The sequence below is a fragment of the Dermatophagoides pteronyssinus genome, unplaced genomic scaffold, assembly GCF_027571235.1.
Source record: "Dermatophagoides pteronyssinus isolate colony J.1.1.1.1 unplaced genomic scaffold, Derpt_VIB-CSIC_2022.12 sq0001, whole genome shotgun sequence".
NCBI classification, from domain to species: domain Eukaryota; kingdom Metazoa; phylum Arthropoda; class Arachnida; order Sarcoptiformes; family Pyroglyphidae; genus Dermatophagoides; species Dermatophagoides pteronyssinus.
The window spans coordinates 3,335,424-3,362,370 of NW_027461525.1; the positions used below are offsets into that span (position 1 = coordinate 3,335,424).

At 29.2% G+C, this 26,947-nt stretch overlaps 3 protein-coding genes and 1 long non-coding RNA gene across 5 annotated transcripts; 1 reads left to right on the forward strand and 3 right to left on the reverse strand.

Annotated features, from left to right (window-relative positions):
• Positions 1–123: 123 nt before the first annotated feature.
• On the forward strand, positions 124–4,852 carry Slh (sec1 family domain containing Slh). Its single transcript, XM_027343233.2, has 5 exons — positions 124–344; positions 407–569; positions 628–2,269; positions 4,386–4,451; positions 4,516–4,852. The coding sequence occupies exons 1-5, from the start codon at positions 218–220 to the stop codon at positions 4,621–4,623; spliced, it is 2,106 nt and encodes a 701-aa protein (XP_027199034.1). The 5' UTR covers positions 124–217; the 3' UTR covers positions 4,624–4,852.
• Positions 4,853–10,550: 5,698 nt separating this feature from the next.
• Positions 10,551–11,211, reverse strand: LOC142646283 (uncharacterized). Its single transcript, XR_012847242.1, has 3 exons — positions 10,984–11,211; positions 10,782–10,899; positions 10,551–10,720 (listed from the first exon to the last, which is right to left on the reverse strand). It is a non-coding gene; the product is annotated as an uncharacterized LOC142646283 (long non-coding RNA).
• Positions 11,212–11,504: 293 nt separating this feature from the next.
• dpp (decapentaplegic morphogen) lies at positions 11,505–20,833 on the reverse strand. Of its 2 annotated transcripts, none has more exons than XM_075819646.1 (3): positions 19,490–20,833; positions 13,678–15,032; positions 11,505–13,579 (listed from the first exon to the last, which is right to left on the reverse strand). In XM_075819646.1, coding segments are annotated over exons 1-3 (2,664 nt in total). In that variant the 5' UTR covers positions 19,492–20,833; the 3' UTR covers positions 11,505–12,272. The 2 variants fall into 2 exon arrangements, with proteins under 2 accessions (XP_075675761.1, XP_027199033.2); XM_027343232.2 differs by having other exon boundaries at positions 19,494–20,831.
• Positions 20,834–25,376: 4,543 nt separating this feature from the next.
• LOC113793145 (syntaxin-16-like) lies at positions 25,377–26,929 on the reverse strand. The gene is made up of 3 exons (XM_027343127.2): positions 26,701–26,929; positions 26,450–26,645; positions 25,377–26,389 (listed from the first exon to the last, which is right to left on the reverse strand). Exons 1-3 carry the CDS (start codon positions 26,776–26,778, stop codon positions 25,551–25,553), a joined length of 1,113 nt encoding a protein of 370 aa, XP_027198928.1. The 5' UTR covers positions 26,779–26,929; the 3' UTR covers positions 25,377–25,550.
• Positions 26,930–26,947: the final 18 nt, after the last annotated feature.

The window sequence follows — 26,947 nt, forward strand, 5'->3', positions numbered from 1 at the left end:
CGGAACAAAATAATGGAAAACGGTGAAAAATATAGCTCAAATTGGTTTGATTATTTATATGAATGCCCCTTACTGAAGCAACAAGTCATGCGCAATCAATTCATTCCACGTTCTTTATTTTCATATGATGATTTGTATTTAGAAGTTGATGTAAATCAATAACAATTTTTTATATTATTTTTCATTTAAATTATTTTTCATCAAAAGATATAAAAATATGATTTCCTCAATAGCATCATCATCATCATCTTCAAATCTTAATGCTTTAACATCTTCAAGTGGAAATTTTTCCATTACTGGAAATGAATCTGAGTCAACATTGAATATTCGTGAAAAACAAAAAGGTATGTTCCTTTCATTGCAAGTTTTTAATATCATAACATTATTCATTTTGTTCTGATTTTAGATGCATTGAAAAAAATGCTTAATCTCAATACTCCCTTACCGATGAATTCAACGGCTAATGAACCCGTTTGGAAACTTTTTATCTATGATCGTTATGGACAAGATATTGTTTCACCGCTGATGAATATAAAAGAATTACGGGAATTCGGTGTCACACTTCATATGTTTGTACACTAATGATAATCTTTATTAGCCCATTCAACAATATATTTTTAACAATAGGCAATTGCACAGCGATCGTGAACCTATCCCCGATGTACCGGCTGTCTATTTTGTTATGCCAAACGATGAAAACATTATGCGTATTTGCCAGGATTTTCGTAATCATCTCTATGATCATTATCATCTCAATTTTATTTCTCCAATTTCTCGTGCTAAACTCGAAGAACTAGCAACTGCTGCATTACAGGCCAATTGTGTAACTAACATTTCCAAAATCTATGATCAATATCTTAATTTCATTTCTCTGGAAGATGATGTATTTATATTGAGACATTCGGATAAAGACAAGATTTCATTCTATGCTATAAATCGTCCTGCAAATCAAGAGCCGGAAATAGAATCTATTATGGATCAGATTGTTGATAGTCTTTTTTCATTTTTTGTAACATTGGGTGTTGTTCCAATTATACGAACACCTAAAGGAAATGCAGCCGAAATGGTGGGAGAAAAATTAGACAAAAGAATTCGTGAAAACTTACGCGATACGAAGAATACCGTTTTTAATGGTTCAGATATTCAACGGTTAGGAGTTTCTTCTTTGTCATTGATGTTCACAAGGCCTTTGTTGATTATTCTTGATCGTTCATTTGACATGGCTACTCCGCTATTGCATTCTTGGACCTATCAATCTCTCATACATGATGTATTGGATTTTAAATTAAATCAAGTTTTCATTGATGAATCTAACTCATCCAATAGTAATGATAATCAAAAAGTGATGAAAAAATCTAAAATGACTGCCTATGATCTAAGTAGCCAGGATAAATTCTGGAATCAACATAAATGTAGTCCATTTCCACAGGTTGCTGAATCAATACAAGAAAAATTAGATTCATATCGTTCATCAGAAGAAGAAGTGAAGCGTCTTAAATCGGAAATGGGTCTCGATGGAAACATACCAGATTCGGCCATTTCATTGTTAACGGATAACACGCATAAATTGAATAGTGCTATAAATACATTACCAAATCTTTTGGAAACTAAACGAATAATCGATCTACATACAACGGTGGCCAGTGCAATATTAGAATATATCAAAAATCGAAAACTAGATGTTTTTTTTGAAATAGAAGAAAAAATTATCGCATCGAAAGGGCATTTAGATCAGAAATCTGCTTCAACTCCTTTGGAATTGATACGTGATCCAAACGCAGGAACGCCAGAAGATAAAATGCGTTTATTCATAATTTATTACCTGCATCATAATTTTACCGATGCAGAATTTGAACAGTATGCTGTTGAATTACGTAATGTTGGTTGTGATCTATCGCCAATCGAATACGTGAAACGATGCAAATTCCTCGCTAATCCGGCCTCATCCCCAGTATCTTCATCGAATCAAAATGTTGACAGTATATTTCAAAGCCTTGGTGGTGGTACTAAAACTGTAAATATGTTTTCAAAACTCATGTCACAAGGATCACAATTTGTCATGGAAGGTGTTAAAAATTTGGTCGTCAAAAAACATACACTACCTATTACACGTGTGACGGATGCATTAATGGAAGCCAAATCGACGCCAGAAACTGACGAATTCCGATATTTTGATCCTAAAGTATTGGCTAAAGCACAAAATCTTTATGGTGAAGATGGTGGAACATTTGGATCTTCATCTTCGCCATCAAAAAACCCATTTCAAGATGTAAGTTACTATTCACTATAGATGGCGTTACTTTTACTATTGAAATATTTTTAGGCGCGATAATTATTGATTTCAAAAATATATCAAATGTTTAGCTTTATTTTGAATCATCTTTAGTAGATACATGAAGAACAAAATGAAAATTCGGATACCATATGCATGTATCTATGGTTTTATGTGTTCATTCTCAATGACCAATGTTTGTATGATGTGTATATGTAGAAAGGCCTGAAGCTAATTTGCCAACATTATACTGTACTTAACATTCTTTTTTAAAAAAAAGTTAGCGAGTTTTTGGTTTCTTTCATTCAATTCGTTTGCTTTGTAATTTATGATAAATTAGACCTCCCTGAAAGATCATTTTTGTTGTTGTTGTTTGGTCAGCTTAGAAATTTTCGAATATTCGATGATGATGTTACTTTTGTGTGTGATCCTGGTCTAGACCTGAGAATTTTTTTCTCTATTGTTGTTGTTGTTTTTCAGTGTTTATAAACAAGAAAAAAAAACATCAATTTGAAAAAAACAACAATGGCAAATTGGTTTTTTATATAACTATTTTCAATATTTTTGATACAACCAAAAAAAGTCATGCTTCTAGATCTTTACACGTACACGAATATAAACATCTGATGATTCGATGTTGGCCTTCAAAGCATTCGTATCAATTGTATAAAATAGAAATCTAAATGGTTGAAATGTCATAATAATAATCTTGTCATCATCGTTTTTGTTGTTGTTGTTAGTTTCATGTCATTAGCTTCACGTTTTTTTTTCGAAAACATAAATTTTCTCGTGAGTAAATAAATGAATGAAGATCCGTGATGATGATCATAGTTGAAATTTTACTGTCTTTTATTATTATTATTCATCATATATTTGACTTGACTTTTATCCATTCATTTATCCATTTCATTCACATTCGAAAAGTTTGGTTGTCGAATCAAATAAGGGAAAGAAAAAGAGAGATTCATCTTCCAAGATTATGACATGATCGTTTTTTTATTTTGTACACTCACACACACGCACACCTTTGTTTGTATATATTTGAGTGTTGTATATTGAATTTCGAAGAAAAAAATCGTAATTGAAGTTTGATGTGAATTTCATATCTTATCTCTTTATGAGCATTATATTATTTTGCTGTTTTTTTTCACTATTCAGCTTTAGCAAATAATTAAATGGAGATAATAGAAATTATTCTTTACGAATAAACATTTATTTATCATTCTGTTTTTTTTTCATAGTTATTTTCTATCTAAATTTTTTGATCATATCTTTATATCTTGAATTTTTGTGTGTGTGTTTATTTTTTGGAGTTTTATACTTTTTTGTTGTTGTTGTTGTTGCATAATTTGTTCAAAAATGAATTATTTTAATTAATTATTACTAGGTGTAATTATGGACAATTAATCCGTAATCTTGAATTAAGACTAATCATAGTGTGACATATAGTAGTAATAATGATGGGCCACTTATCAACAAAAAAAAATTCATCTTGATCATTATTGAAATGTATGAATGAAACGATAATGATGTTAATGATGATGATGATTATACAAGAGTAAATGAAGACATTCAATTCGTCTTTAATTTTTTTCTCGCTCCTGCTGTGTGTGTGTGTGTGTGTGGGAATTTATTTCATTATCATCATTATTATGAACACATCAACCGATGATGATGATGATGATGACAACCGAATTACGCCCGAAATTAGCTCAGCAAAAGAGAGGTAATTCTTTAAAGAGATAAAACTTTTTTCTGAAATTACTTAGTTTGTTATTATTATCGTTATGATTGAAATGAAGATATATTTTTGAAAATAATAATAATAAACATGAAATGAAAAATTTATTCTTCTTGGTGATAAAGTTGCCCAAAAAAAATGAACCGATTGTGTGACCCGATGCTTGTACTCCACCCTATTGGTAATTTTTTATGACCATTTTAAATGAATGAATGTGATTTTTTTTCTTGTTTTTGTTTAGTTATTTTGTTTTAAGGATAAAAAAGTCGTTAATTTTTTTTACCTTTTGATCATATCTGTTTATGCAAATATTATTCGATATCATCATCAAACAACTTGTCCTTTTTTAACGAAATATTTTCTATTTTTCAGGCAATCGTATTTGTTGTGGGCGGCGGTAATTATATTGAATACCAGAATTTGGTCGATTATTGTAAAGTAAGATTTGCATTGACTTTGATTTTTTTTTCTTATCTTTCTTTTTTCAATTTTTTTTCAATAGACAAAATCAAAATCATCACCGAAACGTATCATCTATGGTTCAACCGAAATATCAAATGCGCAACGATTTTTATCACAATTGAAAAAATTGACCAATGAAATGATCTAGATTTTTTTTTCTTTCGTTTACTTTTAAATAATCAAATTTAAAAATTTTTATATTTATTATTATCAAATCTAATTAAATTTACATATTAAAAAAAATTTCAATTGTTTTATAAATCTGTCAAATAAATCCCGGACATGAAAAAAAGCCACACACCGAGTTGAATGAATGAAAACAAAATAAAAAATGTGTCGAATTCATAAGGATTGACTGAATAAAATATGTAAATCTATCTTATTTAGTTGTTATTATTTTGCGATGAATTTTTTTTCGCGCTAACTAAACGAAATGAAATTCAGGCAAACATTTCGATTATCATTTTGAAAGATGTAAATAATTTTTTTTTGAATTTTTCTTCTAAAGATCTAGCTAGTTAACAAAGTTGATTTCATTGGTTTGTTTGTTTGTTGATTTATGTTTGCTTGTGTTTTTTCGTTCTTGTGTGTAAGGCTAAATCATCTTAAGATGATGATGATGATGATGATGATCACATTTGGTCATGATAATGATGATGATAGTTACACAGCAGGAACTTATTCATTTATCATCTAACTGATATATGATGAAAGAAATTCTTTGATGTAGAACCTATCATCGCCATTCATTGAAATTCCACTGATACATTTATATATACCGACTACGTGTGTGTGCGTTGTTACCATGAAACGTCAAATAGATTCGACGACCACCTGGTAAAATACAAAAAAAAATCTCCAACCTATGATGTTGACCATCATTATGTAGTTACATCGATTTTTCCAATCATTATAATCTCTCCTGCCGTGTGTGTATGTATGTATTTTATTTAAATTTACATGTATGCATGTATTTGGTCTATAAATCAAATATAAAGACACAAACACATGGACATTGGGTAAACAATTTATTTACTGAAAATGGTCATGTCACCACCTTTGTTTGTTTTGGTGATGATCAATGGATAATCTTTTTTCAGATCCATTTTATCTCAAATTTCATAAATCGAGAAATCTTTTCTTTGTTTTGTTGTTGTTGTTGATAATTTAACTCGACAAGAATTCAGATTTGTTTACAGACTGGAATGAATGACCAAAATCTTTTTCTCTTCAGTTTTTGTATAAGTTTATTAAAATTATTTATTAATTCTCCTGATTCAACAGGTAGATTTATATTGTTCATATCCTGATGATTATTCGTCGGTTGTCGATCTTTATGGTGTTCATCATTTCTATTATATGGTTGCGTGTATAATTAATTTTCCTTCATTAATTTCGATGTTCGTGTTAGGGGAAAAAAGAATTTACCCGGTTGTTGTTGTTTTAATTAGCATTAAACATGCGTGTCTAAAAGTTCTTTTTTTATTATCATTATATTGTATTGAAGGCTAAAATCCGACAAAAAAAATAACAACAAACGTATTCAATGATGGTGAAATTAAGATGTGAAAGTCATGTTGGGTAGGTTGGTAAATGAAGATATCTTCAATCATTCATCGTTCTTTCATTTATCGTGTTTGAAAAGGTGATGGCTAGTTTGGTGGTCTAATTTTTTGGCGTATAATAATAATGCTATGTTGTTGATGACATGACACGACCATCATGAGGATGATGATGATGATGGACCTTAACATTTTTTTGTGTCAGGTAAAAATTTCATCATATTACTACTTTTTTTGCTATATTTGAAACAAACCATTGGTCATTTCATGAGGTCATGAGGTCATTATTTTCGTTTTGATTGTTTGTCAATGAATTAATTCACATTGAAATGTTCGATTGTGATTAGTTCGGTTGAATCAAAAAAAAAAAAACATTTGCCCCTTTTTTTATTTGCAAATACAAGCCGACATTCATGGAACATTTTCATCTGTTTGTTTGAATTTTTTGTTTTCTTCAATAATGTTAATGTTTTCATTATCTACCATCGATCGATTTATTGGTTTGTTTTATTTTTGTTTGTTTGTGGTTGACAAGCCTTGTTCTTTAGCTTTCATGGACTTGGTCCTCTGTTTTTTTGCATGTTCTTGGAAAAGAATTTCAGTTTGATTGATTGATTGATTAAAACTCGTTCGCTAAAAATTCTTATCAAATATTTTAATCTTTATTCGATCGCCTTTAAAAAAATCTATATGATTGTTTGGAATGAATAAATATTTTTTTCTGTTTTCAATCCACTTCTTATTGATTGATCGGCTAAACCTCATTTGTAGCAAGTTCCAGGTGTGTGTATATGCTGTTGTTCATTACTTAAGGTTGATAAACTTTGGTGTAAAAAAACTAAGAAAACAAAATTTATTGAAGTTCTAGGATCACAAATCAGACAGCACGACGACAAATCATAGCCATTGGCTGTTTTTTTCCAAGTGATGTTTTCAAACATTGGTTGTGAAACAAAACGAGTTAATTTGAAAGTCCTTGATACCAAACTTCATGTGTTAACTTTTTGTCAATACTTTTAATTTCAAAACAATTCAATGGAAAAAAACTAAACGATTAGATTTTATTTATAGACTGATTTCTATTCATTAATATTCTTTTTGTTAATCGAAAAATATTGTTATTAGAATCAATAAAAAATGCTCAATTTTCGATTAAGGAAAACACCGACTGACATTATCACCGAAGGTGGTGTTTGTGGTTCAACACAACAACCAAAAAATCGTGTATTACGAAAATTGCACGCGTTTATCATCATCATTATTAATATGACATCGATATCCTTGTTCATGATTTTTTTTAAAGAATGAATTGATTTCTATCTGAAGTTTTCGAATTCCTTTTTTTTCCCATAATTTTTATCGAAAACGAAAAAATTTCTCCCTTAAATTGTCCTCTTTATTCGTTGTTCACTCATACAATATAATGATGGTCATTTTTCACAATGACATACACCAAAAAAGTTGAAAAAAGCCGAAATTAAAAAAAGGTAAAATTCTTGTAATATCGATTTTCTTGGTAATGGCATTTTAATGATTCCTATATCAAGATGGAAAGAGAAAGAGAGGCCAAAAGTGCCGAACGGTCCACGTTTTTTTCTTTTTCTTATTTTCATTCATTCTATTCGAGTGTGCGTATTCAAAGAATTTTTTTTCATTCATTCGTTCCATACTTTGAACAAAAATAATAATTACACTATACAGATGAAAAAAAACACATAAAGTGACCCAAACATTATCATTAACTTTTCTCTCTTCTATGACACTTTAAAATTATACAAACATTCTTCAATTTTACCATGTTTTCTTTTTTTTTCGATAAAATAAAATAATTGGAATCATCATCATCATTTTTTTTCTCTCTATACCTATGGATATTTGTTTTTTCAAACGATTTGAATTCAATCATTCAATAACACGACAGAAAATGTGCAGCTGTGTCAGGCTAAAAACAAGATGAAAAAAAAGTTAATTTAGGTTTTTTTTCCTAAGAACTGCTTCTGCTGCTGCTGTTGTTGATGATGATGATGTTCTGAAATTTAGATTTTCATTCTTGTTGTTGTTGTTGTGGCCGATCAATACAACAGCAGTAAATAGCCGGATATCCTTTACGTGCAAGAACATCAACAACCTTATTATTATTATTAGCGTTATTATTATTATTGATGAAAATGAATGAATTCGTTCATTCTTTTTTTTCTGATCATCAAGAAATAAAAATGGTAGGAAAAAAATTCGTTTCAATTTTCTCGGGCGAACCGAATGACCGAAACTAAAGCGAATAAATGGATGAATAAGTAGCCGCCTTTATGTCACGATTGAATGAAATTTTTTTTCATCATTCAATCGTTGTTCTTGTTGCTGCTGTTGTTTTTCTTCTTCTGGACCTTGCTTTCGAATGATAATTTTTCCCCTGGATTCTTCATCAGCAGCAAAATGCTGATCATCTCCATCATCATAATTTGCCCCTGTTCATTATGTGTTGTATTAGGCATGTTTGTTGATTATGTATCTCACTCAATAAAATACGCTCCGTTGCACACCGAATTGTTTTGTTTTGTTTGAGAAAGTTTGAATGAAATTAGCAAATCAAAAGTTCCAGAGTGTAAAAGAATGAGATTTTTTTTGATTGTTTTTGGCCTTTTTAGGGACTGACCTTTGACCAGATATAAGAAATGATGATGATGATCATCATCTTTGTTTTGATGAATATCACGAATGTAAAGTAAAAAAATGCAATTCAATCATAAGAGATATGATATTCACAGTAGCTCCATTTTGGAATGATTCGGAAAAAAGGAATAGATAAATATATAGATAGAGAGCGAGAGGAATTCTTATTTTCAATTGCCAATAAAAGAACAAAAAAATGAAATAATTCAGAAAAAAACTAAGACTGATGTCAAAGTAAAAGAGAAAAAAACATCCTGATGATCACTAATAGTGGAATGCAAAAGATAATGCATCAGATGTCAAGATAGTTATTTAGTTAGTTGTAAAAGTCAAATTTCAGCTGTGAAAATAGCTACCTTCATTATCATTAATCGATATATTTTTAGCCGTAGTCATCATAAAGTTCTTTGATGTATTATATGGATAAGGTATTGCATTCCTTGTCATTTGTAAGTTTAAAATTATCATCATCAACAACAACAAAAAAGAATTGAAATAAATGCCAAGCTATATAAGTTTATAGCAATTTTCAAGAGATAATAGTGATTAAACAAAATTGAAGGGGAAAAAATATTTCAATTTTCTATGTGACTTTCAATGTGATTTTATCAACAAAATCATTGAAAAAACTTCCCTATTTACTATACTTCTGTTTTTTTAAAATGATGATTCGGACACAAAGAATGTGACTAATTCACCGTGAGAGTGGCCATATCGATGACAATTTGCTCGCTTAAACATATCATCATTATCATCATCAATGGTGATGATGATAATTTTATCTTTAGGTGACATTTAGCTTTACATTTTGACATTCATCGAAATTTTAGCGCGCTACGGCATGTCATCATCATCAGTGATCATCATTCACATCGATGGCCACTTTGTTTTCTCATTATTAAATGTAAACGAAATAGAATCAGCCAAAAAATCTAAGTTAATGAAATTATATTTCCAAAAACAAATTTGCTTTTTTGTTATTTTATTGCATTTTTTAAGTATCATATACAATCCTATACGATTTAATGATTATTCGAATGATTGACATTTGTGTCAGTGATTTTTAATGGATCATTGAATATAATATCGTATATAGAATGGCAGAAACAAACAAATAATTTTTTCCATCATCATCATCATTATGATCATAATTATAATCATGGTAATAATCTAAAATGATGAACAATTTTTTTTTGTCATTATCAAACTAAAATGTTGTTAATGATGGCTAATCTAGCCAAATACAAAAATTCAAATGTTGTTGGTGGCTATTTGATCAATTTAAACAAACAAAAAATTTAAATTGACAAAGTGAATTAATTTCCAAGGAATATAGGTAAGATTGATCTTGCTCTTCATGCAATGTATGCATGTTTTTTTCTCGTGTTTATGATGATGTTGATGATGGTTAAAATCATAGGCTGAACATTTATATCGCTCAAACCAAATGAAACAAGAACCCAATAAGCGCTGGAAAAAAATAATCCTGATCATCAGCCATAGCCATGGAGTTGCTGATTATCTTATCTGCTTAGCCATTAAAGGGGAATGTTTTTTTTCTTTATTTTCCATTTTAGGCCGCACAATCGAACCGCATTTTAAAAAAATTTCTTTTTTGCTTTTTTACCTGAAATGAATTTTTCTTCAATGATGGTGGCGGCGGCGGCAATGTCGACACCATACAAACACACAAAAAGCAATATCAATCGTCAATACAATAAATGATTTTTTTTTTGGCCATTTCGAAATTCATGACATTCTTTCGATCATAATTTGGCAATGTTATTTTCGTTTTTTTTGAACTTATAAATGCGCATATAAGCAAATATGATGTTGTTAACAGTTTCCGGTATCATTTTGATGGGTCATATTTTTTCAAAATTTTGACATACAAGAAATTCCTTTTAGCATTTTTTTCTTGGTTGGAACATTTCAATGAACTTGCTGTGGAATTTTTTCCCATTTAGATTTGCAGATCAAAATTTTAAAAAATTCATTTCAAATTTTGTTTCTCTGTTGTAAAAAAAAGAAACAAAATTATCTAAATCATTAAGAAAAATTTTCTAATTTTTACCCTTTTTCTCGGTTCGATTTTACCGACCCTCTAATTTGCTGTTGTTCATTTTTTCTTCTTGTTCGTGTCAATGTTGTCAATTACCGGCAAAAAAAACGACAATCATGATGATGGTAACCTGTGTAGACAGTGAATTAGATTCGCCATTGGTCATTACATTTGTCATTTTCATTGATTCAAATGATTGAACAACCAAACTTACTCGAAATCAACAAACACGCACAAACAAACGTAAGTGTGTGTGTGGCTTTTTATTTCGGTCTTTCTGAAACTTGTAATTTGGACCTACTTACAACCGCAGCAATCGATTAATTCAGTTCAAAGTATTTTGATTGGTTCCACCATTTCATTCATTTATATCATGCGTTCATTCAGTAAAAGTGGTTGTTGATGATCATCCAAACAAGAAGAAATAAAGGTCATAATTGTTGTTCTGGTCAATTTTGGTCAATGAAGAATGGCAAAAAAGAAAAAAACACAAAAAATTCTTATTTGAATTTTTTGTTTTTTTAAGTCTATTTTAAACATATATGACTAGTGCCGACTGTGTACATACATACCTGAATGATTGAGTGGCTATGGAGATAATCATAGCCTTTTTTAAATTACAAATATTTTTATTTCCGTTTTTTTTTCTCGTAAAAGAAACACTGTACAGCACAAATCAAAATGTTTATAGATAGATAGTATATACTTAATTCTCCAAAAATCAAACAAGAACAATAAATAATTTAAAAGTTTTTAATTTTTATTTTTCTCTTTTTTTCATGTTTTTTTCACGATTCCTTTTTCCTAATTACAGCTTGTGACAAAATATAAATTGTTGTGATTCATTATGAAAATTTTTTTTTATCGACAATGGTTCAATGTTGATAATGATGATGATGATAATGGACGAAAATTTGTTTATTTGTGTGAAAGAGGTGTGTGTGTGTGTATGTGTTCATGCTTCGGTGAATGGCTTCAAAAATTAAGGGAAAAAAATTACAAAAGATAAATAAAATAAAGCAAAAAAATCATAATAATCAATAATAATTTATGGAAAAACAAAGAAAATCATCAAAATTAAAAAAGAATATTTATAATTATCATCATTTGTTGTTGCCATTAGAAAATATATATTTTTAAATTATTCTTCTGTCATTTAACTTGTCGAGAGAAAAAATTGATAATGATGGTGATGGTGATGATGATTGATTTTTTTTCTGTGAAATCGATGCATTATATTTATTTTTGTTTTAGGTGGGTAATGGTGTTGTATGGTGTTTTTTTTTGTTTGTTTTGATGCATACATGTTTTAATTAGTGATGAATTTCTGTTTTAAAAAAGTGGTGATTTCGAACCATAACAATGAGATTTATCATTGTATTTTCATTCAAAAATTTTATATAATCATAATAATACAGAAAATATATCTCAGATCGTCTTATTATTTTTTTTGGTTATTTTCAAAAATCTTTCTCAATAACTTATTTGGAATTAGTTTTATTTCTAACTACAACCACATCCTTCGACGATCATATTTGGATAGCTTTTGAGCACCACTTTTTCATGATGGTCAAGATATAGTAATGTGACAGATGATAGATCCGTTGGTATACAACATGGCTCCGGTACGACAGCAGGATTGACCGAATTGATTAACGATTGTATGATAGCATGATTCGTTTTATTCATCTGTTGTGACATTGGATATGAACATTCACCTTTACAATAGAAGGCCTGATAGCCGGGTGGTGCAACAATCCAATCCATCCAGCCTACATCTTTAAAATCAAAAAACATATGATATCGGCGACAATTATTTCGTTGTTTGGAGCTATTTTTGTGGCTCTTCTTTTTGGGTCGCTGTTGGCTATAATTTTTTGATTGACCATTTCTCATTCCACCACTTCCTCCTCTCTTACGATCACGTTTTGATCGATTCAACAGCTTTTCTCGACTCATCAGATAGTGTTGATGCGTTCGAGCATCATTTGAAAATGTTATTATCAAAGGCTGCAGTTCATGCCATTCATGATTATCATCAATTTTAAGCTGTTGTTGTTGATGACTTGTTGCCGATTGCACTTGGCCGGAATTTGTGATCGTTGAATTGAATACAAACAAATTGGAATGCGATGATTCATATAGGCCATTATGATTTTTAATAGTAATCAATAGGCCATAATTTTCCGTCGGATGTTTTAGCCACCATTCGACGGCTGGATAAACATCGAAACTCAGCCAACCCGAATCACGTACATCGATCACTTGTGTATCAATCAATTTTGATCTCTTAAATAAGGTTTCACTTGCCATTTGTTGTTGCTGTTGCTCATCTCTAGATAATGGTCGTAATAGATGATAGATATTGACACGCTGTAGATAATGATCATCATTATTGACATCAGATGATGTCGAACGTGTCGAATACTCTTCACCGGAATTAGAGGAGGGGGAGGAGAACAGAGAATTATTTACTCTCGAAATTATTGGATGACTATTTTCGAAAGTAGCCGATTTTAACACATTTGATGATTGATATGCGGATGGCCAAAAATTATTATGCGAAGATAGCAAATTTTTTCGTGTTAAATCATTATCGATGATTCTTGGCTCCTTTGTCGATGATGATTCATTTTCGTGTATAGAATGTCGATAGAGACGCAATTCAGCTCCAGTCAATGTTTCATCACTGGGTAGTTGAATATTGAATTTTAGATGAGTTATATGTGTTTGTTGCCTGGATGAATATTCTGGATTTGTATTTCTATTATCATTATCTGATGATGATTTAGGCTTAACATTTTTAGGATCTAAATCCAGAAAAGAAAAAAAAACAATAAATTTTACTCATTTTAATTATATTTTTTTTTATAGAAAAACAATTGATGATTTAAGTGAAAATACTTACCAATCCCTTTGGATATCGGTTTTGTGAGATGCGATGATAATGATGATGTCTTATGACTAATGACTGTTGTTGATGGACCTTGTAATGTTACACGTGATAACTGTGTGGATCGACGTCGTCGTATGAGACGATGATGTTCATAATCATTTTGGTGATGGGGAAATGAGTTTTGTATGTCATACAAATCTTCGGTAGTTAAACCCATCAAGGAATTTGATTGCATTTGATCAACAACATTTTCATTATCTTGATGATCATCTAATTCATCTTCCTGTTTATAATGTGCAGATCCATCGTTATTCTCTTTAAACCACCTATATAGATCGATTAGATATTCTGGTACTTTATGATGTTTAGCTGGATTGGGTCTTGTTGGTATGCCCATTATGCGCAAAAATTGTCGTTCAACATGTCTTAATTGTTCACTATCAAATTTACTCGATGATGATGGCGATAATGGTGATTCATTAGCATTTCTGGAATGTTTAACATTATCGTTCACTTGTTTGTGGCTTGATTCATCAAATACGGAAGATTCAGCATTGACAAATATTCTGCTTGTTAATGATGATGATGAATGATGATTCGGATGAAGATCGGCCCCTAAGATCGTCAACGAAACCATCGCAATTAGAATCAATCGAATGATTTGTTTTCGAGATAATGGAAGTAATAATAATGATGAAGCCGCCGTCTTCTTAATGTTGACCAGATTATAGTAAAGGACCCTTTGACTTTGGTTTGATGAATGATTATGATAAACAAACGACAACAACTGCAACAATAATGATGAAAATGATGTTGTAAGATGAAGAAAACAAAAATATAATAAATATTTGATGCTAAATATAATACAAAGAATAATGAAAACGGATGATAACCATTCGAATGATGATAAGTGAAATGTTGATGGAATCAATATGATTGATGTGATCAATATGAGCAAATGAATAATAATAATTATAAACGTCGAAGGTAGTGGTGGAAATTTACAAATTGAACGGGAAATTATTGATGAATGATTGATGAAAGACCTTGTTGTCGTTCTTGTTGAAGATGTTGACGATTGATTTTCGATCGTAATCGATTTGTCATTAGACAATCTGAGCAGATTTTCTTGGGTATCAATTTTGCTTGATGTTATTTTACAGTTGCAATGATCGGATATGATCGACGGTACTGTTGTTGCTTCCGGATAACGTATGAATGAAAGCGATGGCAATGGATATGAAGATGTTGATGATGATGGTGGTGATGATGCAAAAGCAACCGGTATGCTTTGTGCCAATCGTTTCAGGAGGAAAAATGTTATGTCCCTGCCCTCGACAAGCATGTCGATGACAAATATTTGTGACCTACGGATCGGTGATTATTTCAAAAAAAAATTCAAAAAGAAAAAGAAAACAAAACTTTAGTAAATCAAGTTATTAATGCGAAATGAACAATATTGTTTTTTCTGATTCATTATAATGATTTGAATATTTATTGTTCATAAACAAATTGTAAATGTTGTTTTGAAATTCGAAATTGTCTATTATTATTATTGTTATTATCATAATGATAGTAGACGATCAATAAAAAAAATTTGCATCAATATATTGCGATGTTGAATAGATGAAATGGATTTAATCGAACTTCAATATCATAATCATAAACCAGAACAAGCCATTTCATCATCCTCTTAGTTTAATTTGTTCTAGCTATTATTTACAATCGTATTTTCTGAATCTGTCATCAAAAAGTGAATTTCCAATGAATTGAAGCTCATTACAAATTCATCACTCATAAAGATGAGAATCATCAATGTATTTTTGCCATCGTTTTTTTTCTTTCACTCTAGTTCTGTTTATTGTTTTAACCAAAACAAAAATGGTTTTTTTTCAATTTCATTATTCCATGCAAACACCAGACGCAATCATGGAAATATAGTTACACTGTCAAACCAGATTTCATCGCTCCACTTAACTACTGGTCTAACCCTTTGATTGTTTTTTTCCTGGTTATTAATGGATGATGAATGAATGATTGTAGTTGGTAACGCATTATCCACTATCTTTAACCAGAAACAAAACTCCTTTTTTCTCAGTTTACTTCGCCGGTATCGATTGCGATAGTCAAATTGATCAATGAGAAAATAAGAAATAAATAAATAAATTCGTAAACAATTTTTCTTTTCATGGACTTCTGGATCCGTTCTTTCATGTAAAATCTAACTACAGGGTATGCTATACATACATGCATGTTTGTGTATGAATGTTTTTTTGGCATCATCTCCGAATGTTTGTTCTTGATCAAACTCGATCATCATTTGATCGATGATGATGATTATAAGTGTATATGTATTGATGTTTAAAATTGATATTCGTCGTCATCATCGTCGTCGTGTGCCAAAACATTCGATTTAAACATCTATGTTTATGTCTCACATTCGTTTATATGCATAGATTTTGGTTGTTTTATTCGGGATTATTTTGATAAATAATATTATATATAGAAATTTAAATAGGAACATTTAAATTGAAGCCTGGTGATTTTTATCGATTTCGGTTTAAGTTCATGTGGCAAAAAAAAATTCAATCAATATTTGTAAAGCAAATTCTATATTCAATAATATTAATCAATAATAAATCACCATCACCAGAAAAAAAGAAATCAAATTTTTCAGGTTTTACATTGTCGATTATGTATAAACTTATTTCTGATTATTGATAAATTGTAACAAACATCTATATATTGGCCAGATGTAAAAAAAAGTGTAAATTTATTCAATTCAATTGATTTGATCAACTTGATTTTCAATTTATCAGGATAACGAAAAAAAAACAGTAACTAGAGCTCAGAAAAAAAGTCAGCCATTATCACACCATAATATATTTTTTTACTAATATAAAATTTTATTAGGTTTCTGAACAGATATTGAAATTCTTTTTTTTTCTCTCCATAAGATCACATAGTCGTCATCAACATTGTTATGTGCAATAAATTTATTATATTTGAATGAATTTCAGAATCGTTAAATAAAAAAGAAATGTCATAAAAGTTCCATGAATATTGAAATGGTTGATGAAAAAAAATCTGTCATTCTATAGTGAAAAAATATTTTGGATTCTGCTCATCGATGATAAACAAACAATTTTTGATCATTATGTATGTAATATCATTCACATGAAATACAGAATTTCAAAAGGTCATTTCAAAACAAACAGATTATCAGGAAAAAAAGACTAGAAAAATTTATCAATGATGATGATAGATCATCAGCATAGCTTCTGTTTTGGTTATATTGTACAAATATATTTTTTTGCAAAATAAAATTTTCGGTAAATAGCGTATCGAATAGAAAGCAATTAAATAATCATTAAATATAGTAAGCTCAAAATCAAGGACCTTTGCTTCTGGTGTGTGTGTGTGTGTTAAGTTTAGCTAAAGTTTTGACAATTCTAAGATTAATGTTTTTTTTTCGACCTTGTAACTCACTTGTTAAACTTACGTTAAATCAAAAATCTAATTTATCAGGTACAAACATTATTAAAAAATCGTGTCATTGATATTATTATTATTTTATTATAAACTAAATTATTATATTGATTAAGGAATAAATTATTTTAATCAATGATTAAATTGATCAACTACAAACCGGATTCTATTTGATTCCGGTTAATGATAATAATTAAAACGATAATATTGATATTTTTTCTACTACTTCAATTTGAAATGATCAACATCATTTAATTCGTGAATCTTATTTGTAGACAAGTGTCAATTTTTATTTAATGAATCTTTCTCTTTCTTTTTTACACATACTCTCACGTTCAATTGATGGTTTTTTTGTTTGGAGTTTTTTTGCGGCATAATGAATACATGCATTCATATGAAATGGAATGTGAATTCAAATCGCTGATTCAATCATCATCATCAGTAACAAAGAGGTAAATTTTTCGTGCTGAAAATCACTTTGAACTACCTGGCAAGGGTCCGTACGTTTATTTTATCACAACGACAAATGTAGGAAATTTTTTTTGTTAACATTTGTCGAAAATGTTTCACAGGTGTTTGTTTACCAGTGTTTTTTCCATTGCCTGTTTTCAGAATAGAATAGGCAACAACAACAACAACAAAAATTATATGCCAAGTAATTATATTTTAGAATAACTCCTTTTTTCAAACCATATTTCGATTACCGAAAGTAAGTATACTGAAAGTAATTTTTTTTCTTCAAGTATTACATTTTATTTTTAAGATTCCTGGCCTTTTGCGATCAATTCATTCATTCATTTAATCGAATAAGAAAGAATGAAAAGGAAAGTTTTCAACATTGTTTTTGTGATGATCAGATTTGAATCGTAAATCAAATTTTCTTAATCAGGTTGATTTCCGACCAAAAAATTTAAAAAACAACCTTTTTTCATTCGAACCAAAGACAAGGAATGGTAATTGGATTTTTCTTCTATAATTTTTTTTCCTGAACCAACAATTCCAGGTAATCTTATTTAACCAATTGTTATATGGTTTTAGAAAATTTTGACATTATAAGATTTTATAAATATATTGATTCGATCCGATTTTGTCAAAATTGGCCCTTCAAAAAAATGTATGTTACTGTTGCTGATTTTTTTTGTCAACCACAAACAAAGTATTTTGAAATCTGCCATTTTGAAGAAATGTGGTTAACATTGAATCAATATAATAGTTCGAAGGCCAATGTATGAAAATTTAAACAGAGAGAGAGAGAGAGAGAAAAAACGATAGAAAAAAGCCAGCAGGGGTAAGTGCATGTCGATAGTGGTCAAATGAACAAACTTAACAAATAAATCTATTTTACCACCCTGTATATATCTGGCTATACTATCATCATAATGAATTGATATTGATTTGAAACTAAAAATGAAAAAGAAATCAAAATCGCTTCCTTTTCCCTATATATAGTCGGGTAACGATTTCACAATCGATTTTTTTTCTTAAATATTGTAAGTCTCCTTCTTTACGTATGTTGTCAATATTTATATGACCACATTTGACGAACAAAAAAAAATCAATTCAATGATCAAAGGAAATAAGAAATTTTTCTTTAAAAAAAGAAAAGAAAGGGGGAATACCTATATACAGCAACAGGCAGAAAAAAATGTACAGAATGACATTTTATTTCATTACTAATGGCACTATGTTGTTGTTTATGGAACATTTTTTTATATATTTTGAAAAAAATATTGGCAATAAAATATGACGAAGGACTTGACGACAATGAATATTTTTCTGGATAGTTACCATCATCGTCATCATCATCATAAACAACAAGACACAAAAGTATTCATAATGAATGTCAAATCTTTTGTTTATAATTTGCAATGAAATAATAATAATAATAATTGACGATTCGATTAAGGGGTGTGTGTGAGAGAGAGAGAGAAAGAGTGCTTGATTTTGATGAATGTCAACAACAACAACAAAAATTATTGCATAATCAAATTGTAATGCATAACAGATTTTCAACTGTCAATTGAAAATGATCAAAGCGGATCAACAAACAATTTAGAAAAAAATTGTCGTACACGAAGTGAAGGGATGGGTATATTTTTTCAAAATGTTTTTACAAAGAAAAAAAACAATCCATCATCAATTCAACTAAATCAAACATTCGATTGAAACTTATCAATCGCATATATCATCACTTGACTGTAAAAAAAGCAACATAATGATATAAATATTTCACGTTTGTTTAACGTATGTTTGGATTTGATTTCGGATATCGTCATTTGCTGATCAGAAAAAAAGTGAGCAAAAAATGAAAAAAAACAAGCCATACTATACATACATACCTTAAGCATTTGGATCAAAATTATTTGTTGAATGAAGATTTTTGTTTCGTTTGTTTTTTGAATTGATTTTTGACCAATAGATTTTATGTATTTTGAATTGATTGTAAAAAAACAAGAATAATCTAGTGTCGAAAACAATGATTTTTAAAGAAGCAAAGAATTTTTTTTTAATTTTCTGTATTTATACACTTCACTATTCACACACAGTAATGAATTTTAGAAAATTAAATTAATTTCAAGTTTTTTTAAACGAATGAAATATTCTTCCTTTTTTTTGTTTGTTTCACAATGATAGTAGTTGAAAAACTTGAAGGTTCTCACAATATGTGTAAATTTAAAAAAAAACTGTCTGCATAGTTGTTGCATGATATAAATATGTTGTAATTGTATTATATATACAAAAATAATAAATCTGTTGATTAAATCGAATCAATACAATACATTACATACAGTAGCCGAATAAATATTGATGATATATAGCCAATGTGCACAAAAAACAAAACTAAAACCAATCACATATCACAACACACACTGACAAAAACGCCGAATCAATTTCATATATTAAATTTTACTTTTTTTTATTCTATGACGCATTCGCAAACTATAGATGCAAAGAATAAAATATGAATAAAATGAAATAGATTAAATAAATAAATGTTTTGTTCGTTTGAATTCTTATATGAATCTTGAAACATATAACTTTTTTGATGGTTGGTTGTTGAAGACACTACACTTGATGATTTCTCTATGTAATGGATGGCCGGGTAATGTGGAATTGACACACGAACTAACACACACACGTTTGATCCACTAACAATGTCGAAAAGACCATAACAATCTTGTTGTTAAGTGTTTGCTTATGTTTGCATGTGTGTTTGGAACTTTTTAAGCCAAGTTGCTAGTGGTCATCGAAAATTGATACCGATAACGAGATTTATGTATGGTAGGCAGGTAGTAGGCTGTGCCGTTGTGATCGATAAGCAGGTATATACCACATCGATGACCATCGTTAAAAATTTAACATTGTCTGAACATAGATAGACACAAACCCATGCACATATACATAACATAGATAGAATGTGAACCCAATTACAACAGGAGAATCGCTTGAAGCTTTGTGTTGCGTTGTAAGTCTTCTGTTTGTTGGTTGGTTGGTTTTTCAGTAGATAAATATCATAGTTGTATTATTGCTGTGCACTTGTAAAAAAAATACATTTTGGCCTAAGGCTTATTTTCTCGAGAAATGTTTCTTACAGAAAAGAATACACTCTCACACCAATTTCGGCAATGAACGTATTGTATTTTATTTCGTTGATTGGTCACAAAATTTTCATTATCATTTGCTGAAAAAAGAAAGAAACACTTTAAAATGTCCCATTATAATATGGACACAATTATGTTGGGGACATGTTTTACCGGAAGATTCTATTCATTAAAAATAAAATAATAATATTGATCAATTTATCAAAAATAATGAAATCAATTCGGAAAAATGACAAACAGGTAAATTGGGTCAATTCATCATTCATTTTCATTATTATTTTCATGAAAACATTTGAATGATATTTGATTATATTTGTTGTTTTTTCATCATCATCTTTGTCTTCGTCTTTCATTAGCGACATCATTTTTTTTAAAAATTGATTATCATCAAACCGAATAGAGATCAACAATAAACATCACATAGCATGAATACATATATACATACAACATTAATGATAATATCATCACGTCTGATTGGCGATTTTATTTTTCTTCTTATAATTTTTTTTCTATGGCCAAAATATCGTTGCAATCAAAAAATGAATTATTGTGTATCGAATCGATATTTGAAATGGCAGAAGAAAAAAAGGGATATTTATTTTTTGTTCTCTCTCTCTCTCTCTCTTCTAAATACTGAGGAAATCTTTTCTTTCTCAGTTTTTTTCAGCTTCTAATCGGAATGATATTTGTATTCATTTTATCGTATTATCATTGAAATCCTCTAAATTCAAGAAAAAAAATATGATAATGATATGGATGAACCCAACACTATACATAACACACATTAAATGATGACAACAAGTGTTATCAAAAAAAGAAAAAAAATCATAATTCAAATGTTAATACATAAAAACATATCGATCGTTATTTCGGATCAATCAATCCGAATTATAATAATTATCAGCCAACTTGTTTCTTAAAATCAAAAAAAATGTATGCGTACCTTTCAGTGTGTATATGTTTGAAACATTGAAAAAAACAAGTGTTTTTTCTTTTACTGATATCTCCGATTGATATCTATTATTATTAATGTTATTTGATGTATAAATATGATTGTGTGTGTGTGTGTGTGTGGACATTATCATCCATCCATATGATTCCATAAGCAAAGAGTAAGAGAAAACTTTTATTATTATTATTATTCAGTGTTTCGCATATTTATGATTCAAGGAAATGATCATAAACCAATTGATTATTTCCTATCATATTTTAGACATAGACACTGTATTCGAAAGATATTTAATGTATATCATGTTCATATTGATAATTACGAAATAGAAAAATATCAAATTGATTCAGTGTTTAGTATATAGAATTCTGAAATTTTTAAAAGATACAAAAAAAAAATTCTACATTGATGATTTTTTTTTTTGATAATAATTGATCGATCAAAGTTTAAATCCCAAATAACAAACAAGTATCACATTTTTATGATGACGATGATGATGATGTTGATGCTAATGGATAAATCCATTTATTTATTCATTCATTCAATTGTTAGAAAATTTTTAAATTAAATGAACAAGAATATAAAAGGAAAAAATTGATTGATTTTGATGAAAGATTCTTTAGCACTTTCTCTCTTTTTTTTTCTTCTATATCTATCGATTAATAGACGATTATACATCATCATCATCATCATCAATCGAATCAATGTGTGGCTTGTTTATGTTTTTTTTTCTATTGGGCGTCTTTCGTTAGTTTCGGTGTGGTTATACATACAGTTGCATACAAACAACGAACAAAAATCACTATTTAAAATTTTATTGTTCAAGTGATCGGGTTGTTTATGATGATGATGTGTGTGTGTGCGGCTTTTTCGTTTCCATCCATAGATTTTGGCCATATCATGATGATTTTTTTTTTGTTCATCCGTTCTCACCAGATCAATTCTAATTGAATCAAGGCAATGAAAAATGATCGATTCTTTTATTTCATCATTTTTTTCGTAAACAATTTTTTTCAATATTGTTAACATGGAGGTCTTGTTGTTTTGATGAATCATGAAAAATTGTATCTGGTTTCCAACGGGTATAAATTTTCTCAAAAAAATAAAATAAAAGAATTGGAAAAGTGAATTTTCATTTTAAAATCAAAAATCACTTTGTTACTTTGCTGTTAGAGTGATAAAAGAAACGTTTGTTTTTTTTTAGTTTGAAGCTAAATCAATTTGATTGTTGAATGTAAATTGACCATTGGATTTTGTTTTTCATTCAACAAATCAAACACGTGTGTGGGTTTCTTCTTCATTTTCTTCGAACGATGATGACTTATCTAATCTTATTCAAATCTAATTCGATTTGAATACGTTTAAGTCATTAAATACGATTCTCTTTAGACATGTGCTGGCTCTTCTTTTTTTTTTTTTGTAAATAATCATTCGATTTTTGACAAAATATATAAGAAAAAAACAAACAAAAAATAAAATAAAATTTGTAAATGGCCACAGGCAAAAAAGATAACAACAAATAAATTTTTTTTTGTTATTCGGTTCGAATCAAGTACGTGCCAAAGATTAAAACCTGATGTGTGTGTGTGATGTGATGTTATATGAGTGGTACATAAATCTATAGATTGATGTGCTGGTCATTGGAGACTATAATGAAAAAAAAAAATTTATAAAAGAAAAAATTTTGCATCAGGAAAAACAAATCGCAAATTGCAAAACAACTGAGCAACAACAAACAGCCAATCAGGATGAAAAATGTAGCTAATGTGGGATGCTATTAACCAGACTGAATGATGAATATAAAAAAAAACAAAAATCTCCTCCCACTCTATTTTGCTACCTTGCTTGTGTTTATAACTTTTTCCAAAGTTATGCAATATATTGCAGAGTTATGTTTTGTTTGTTTTCCGTTTGTATACCTTTGTTTGATGATTAAATCATGGTCGAGTATGAATCATCCGTTAAAACAAACTGACTAAAACAATTCGAATTCGTATACATTCGATTTGATCATGGATAAAAAAATTCTAATTTGAATTTCAACAAAAAAAAACAAACATTTTCAACGTATATCTATGAATCGAAACAACAAAAGTTGATTGTATCCATAAAATAAAATTGAATTTTTTAACAAACGAAAATAGAAAAAAGCCTCTTCGTTGTCGTAAAAAAACGAAATTTATTTTTTTGAAAATGTTTTGAAAGACTGAAATTCGTTCATTTATAAACAAACACCTCAAAAAAGTAGATTGGAAAAATACTCTCCTTACTTTTTTTTGTGTGTATGTGAAAGCATGGACATCGTAACATTTGACAACAAAATTTTTTTTCGGATGATTCCAATAAGTTCAAATGGTATTGACCATTGCATTTTTTTTTGTTCGTTTGTTTTGATACATGTTTGCCGACTATAATTTTATTGATGAGTGCACTATAAATCGGTCGGTTTTTCAATTTACAAGTAACAAGTTCTTTACATACATAGATTCTCATAATTGACTTCTTCAATTCCTTAAATTGAATTTGAAATGTCGAACGAGAAAAACAAACAAATAAACATGGATGAAAATTACAATTGAACTGATTGTTTTTGATTTTCTTCTCAAATGTCAAGATTTGAAACGATGATGATGAATATTCTCATCATCATCAACATCACATATAACCTTTGACCTTTGATGAATATTGCCATTTTTTTTCACATATTCTAGCAAGAAAAAAAATCGAAAATAAAAAATGATAATAACCGAGCCAATTCAATCGAGGCATCCGGCTTTTATTATTTCTTTGTTTTTTTTGTTTGGCAGAATTTCTCATAAAAATATTTTCAGTAATAATCATCCATATAGTGAATTCTTATTCTCTCTTAAGATAATGACGATGATGATCAGTTGAAAATCTTGCCAAATCATCTTGGTGAAATTTCTAGAACAATTTTTTTTTGCCATTCATTATTATTACTTATTGTTTATAATATTATTAGACAGTTATGACCATTTCCGACCATTTTTCATTTTTTTTTCTTTATCAAAATCTATTGTATTTGTTTAACAAAAAAATTAAAACCATGTGCATTGTTTCGACTTGAAAATCAAGTTTAATTTTTTTCACCTGTCGAAAAAATTTAATTGACCAAATAAAAAGAAAAGTTTTCATTCGGACGAATGAATGAATGATTGATTGAATTGTCTATAGTTGTGTTCAACATCATTATCATCATCAACATCATTGTGATCGTCGTCAAGCAGTCTGTATATCGACCATCAAAAATTATTCGAATGTCATGATTTACGAAAAATATTGTCACTCTCTGTTTGACTTGAGTTTGTCAGATTTTTAATTTATAGTTATCAGTTTGTTATCATCTGTCGCCCACTCTCTCCAGGATGACTGTCATCTCCATTTCATTGAATTCCAAGCTGTTCTTTTTATTAAACTTTGTTCGTATGTTCATGTGTGGGAAGAGCAAATGAGATATAGGTAAAGTTGCAAAAAAATGCACTGATAAGAATAGATAAAGGAAAAACTGGCCATTTGTGGCTACATAAATTATATTCTTAATGATAAAACTGACAATTAGCCATTGTTCTCCGTTTAAAGAAAAAAAAATTTGAAAACTATACTCCATCTATCGGTGAACATTACTATGAAATGAAGCCAACAATTTATGATTGTTTTTTTTTGAACAAATGAAATTCAAACAAAATTTATTACATGAAAAATAATTTTTTTTTGTTGTGAAAGTAAACGCAATATGAATGGAGAAAAATAAATAATTTGTGACTTTGATATTGGAATGAACAGTGATAATGAGAGTGGTGTGTTTGTGTGTCTGGACAAAAAAATCAAGATCTTATGATGAGAAATATAAACAAAAGAAATAAGAATAAACCGGCGCCAAGGATAAGCTTTAATTTACGAACACGACTAATGCTTTGATGTGCTTTCTCAAGACTTACAGCTCCCAATTCGACTCTATGTTCAACTTGTTCGATATTGTAATCAATTCGATCCAATGCTGAACCTTGATCAACAACAAGTGTTTGAACTTCTTGAAATAGCTGATTCAATTCAACAAATGATTTCATTATTGAATTCATTTCACGTTCTCGTTCACGAAGATGATCATTGATAGAATGATCGATTTTGATCTGATCATCTAAGGAAATCTGTAATTGTTTCTGTTGTTGCGTTTGATGATTGCTATTATCATGAACATTATCAAAAAACACAGAATCATCGTCGAATGAAGTTTTTACCATTCTATTATCATTATTTAATTCTTTTTCCAATAGATCACTATCAAATGTAATGACGAATTCGGGATCAACTTTTGTTGCTTCATTACGTCGTTCAAAATAGACACGTTGACATGATCGAAACAATTGGGTGAGCGCAACAACTTCTTGTACTTGAAATTGGAATATATTCCTCAAAATATTTGACACCATTCGAGCTTGTGTTTGCGATTGTTTCCAATTTCCATTTATTTGGCCGTAACTTTTCAATGTTTTAAAATGCATCACAATTGAATGAAGCCGATTGAATAATATGTTTAGTTCTTGACATCGGCGATCAATTTCCATTTCGTAATCTTTTAGTTTTTCAGTTGCTATATCATCGGCAAATATGGCTGTACTTTGTTGTTTAAGGTGTTCTAATTGAGTTTTTTTTAATTGTTCAACTAAGAAAAGAAATGAAACAAAACATTATAAACATCCGATACAATAATATTTCACTATACTTTTATCTCGGATATTGAAAGACTCATAACGGAATTCATCCAATGTTGATATCCATGAAGGAAATGCTGTATCATGAAATAGTTCGCCATTTTCACTGCCCACAATTTTATTATCGGTCAATTCCATATCGTAAATCTCTTCATCGTCATCACCATTATCTCCGACTAATTTGACACGTTCATCATCTTTATTAAACTTTCAATGAATGTATAAATTACTGAAAAAGAATATAACAACGAATTCGACTTACATCTCGATAAAAAGAACGATTCTTTTGGGCATTATTTCTTAGGAGAATAAAGGTTTCATTATGACTACGACGAGCCATATTGTATTTTGTAGAATTTGACACTTTTCACGATGAGAGAGATGGATTTTAAACTTCAAGTTATATATTGTTTTTTTCCAAAAATGTTGATTCATGTGTCCATCTTCGAGGAAGCAAATGTATCACAAAATTAAATTCAAAAAAATCAATCTTATATTATTTAATTTGG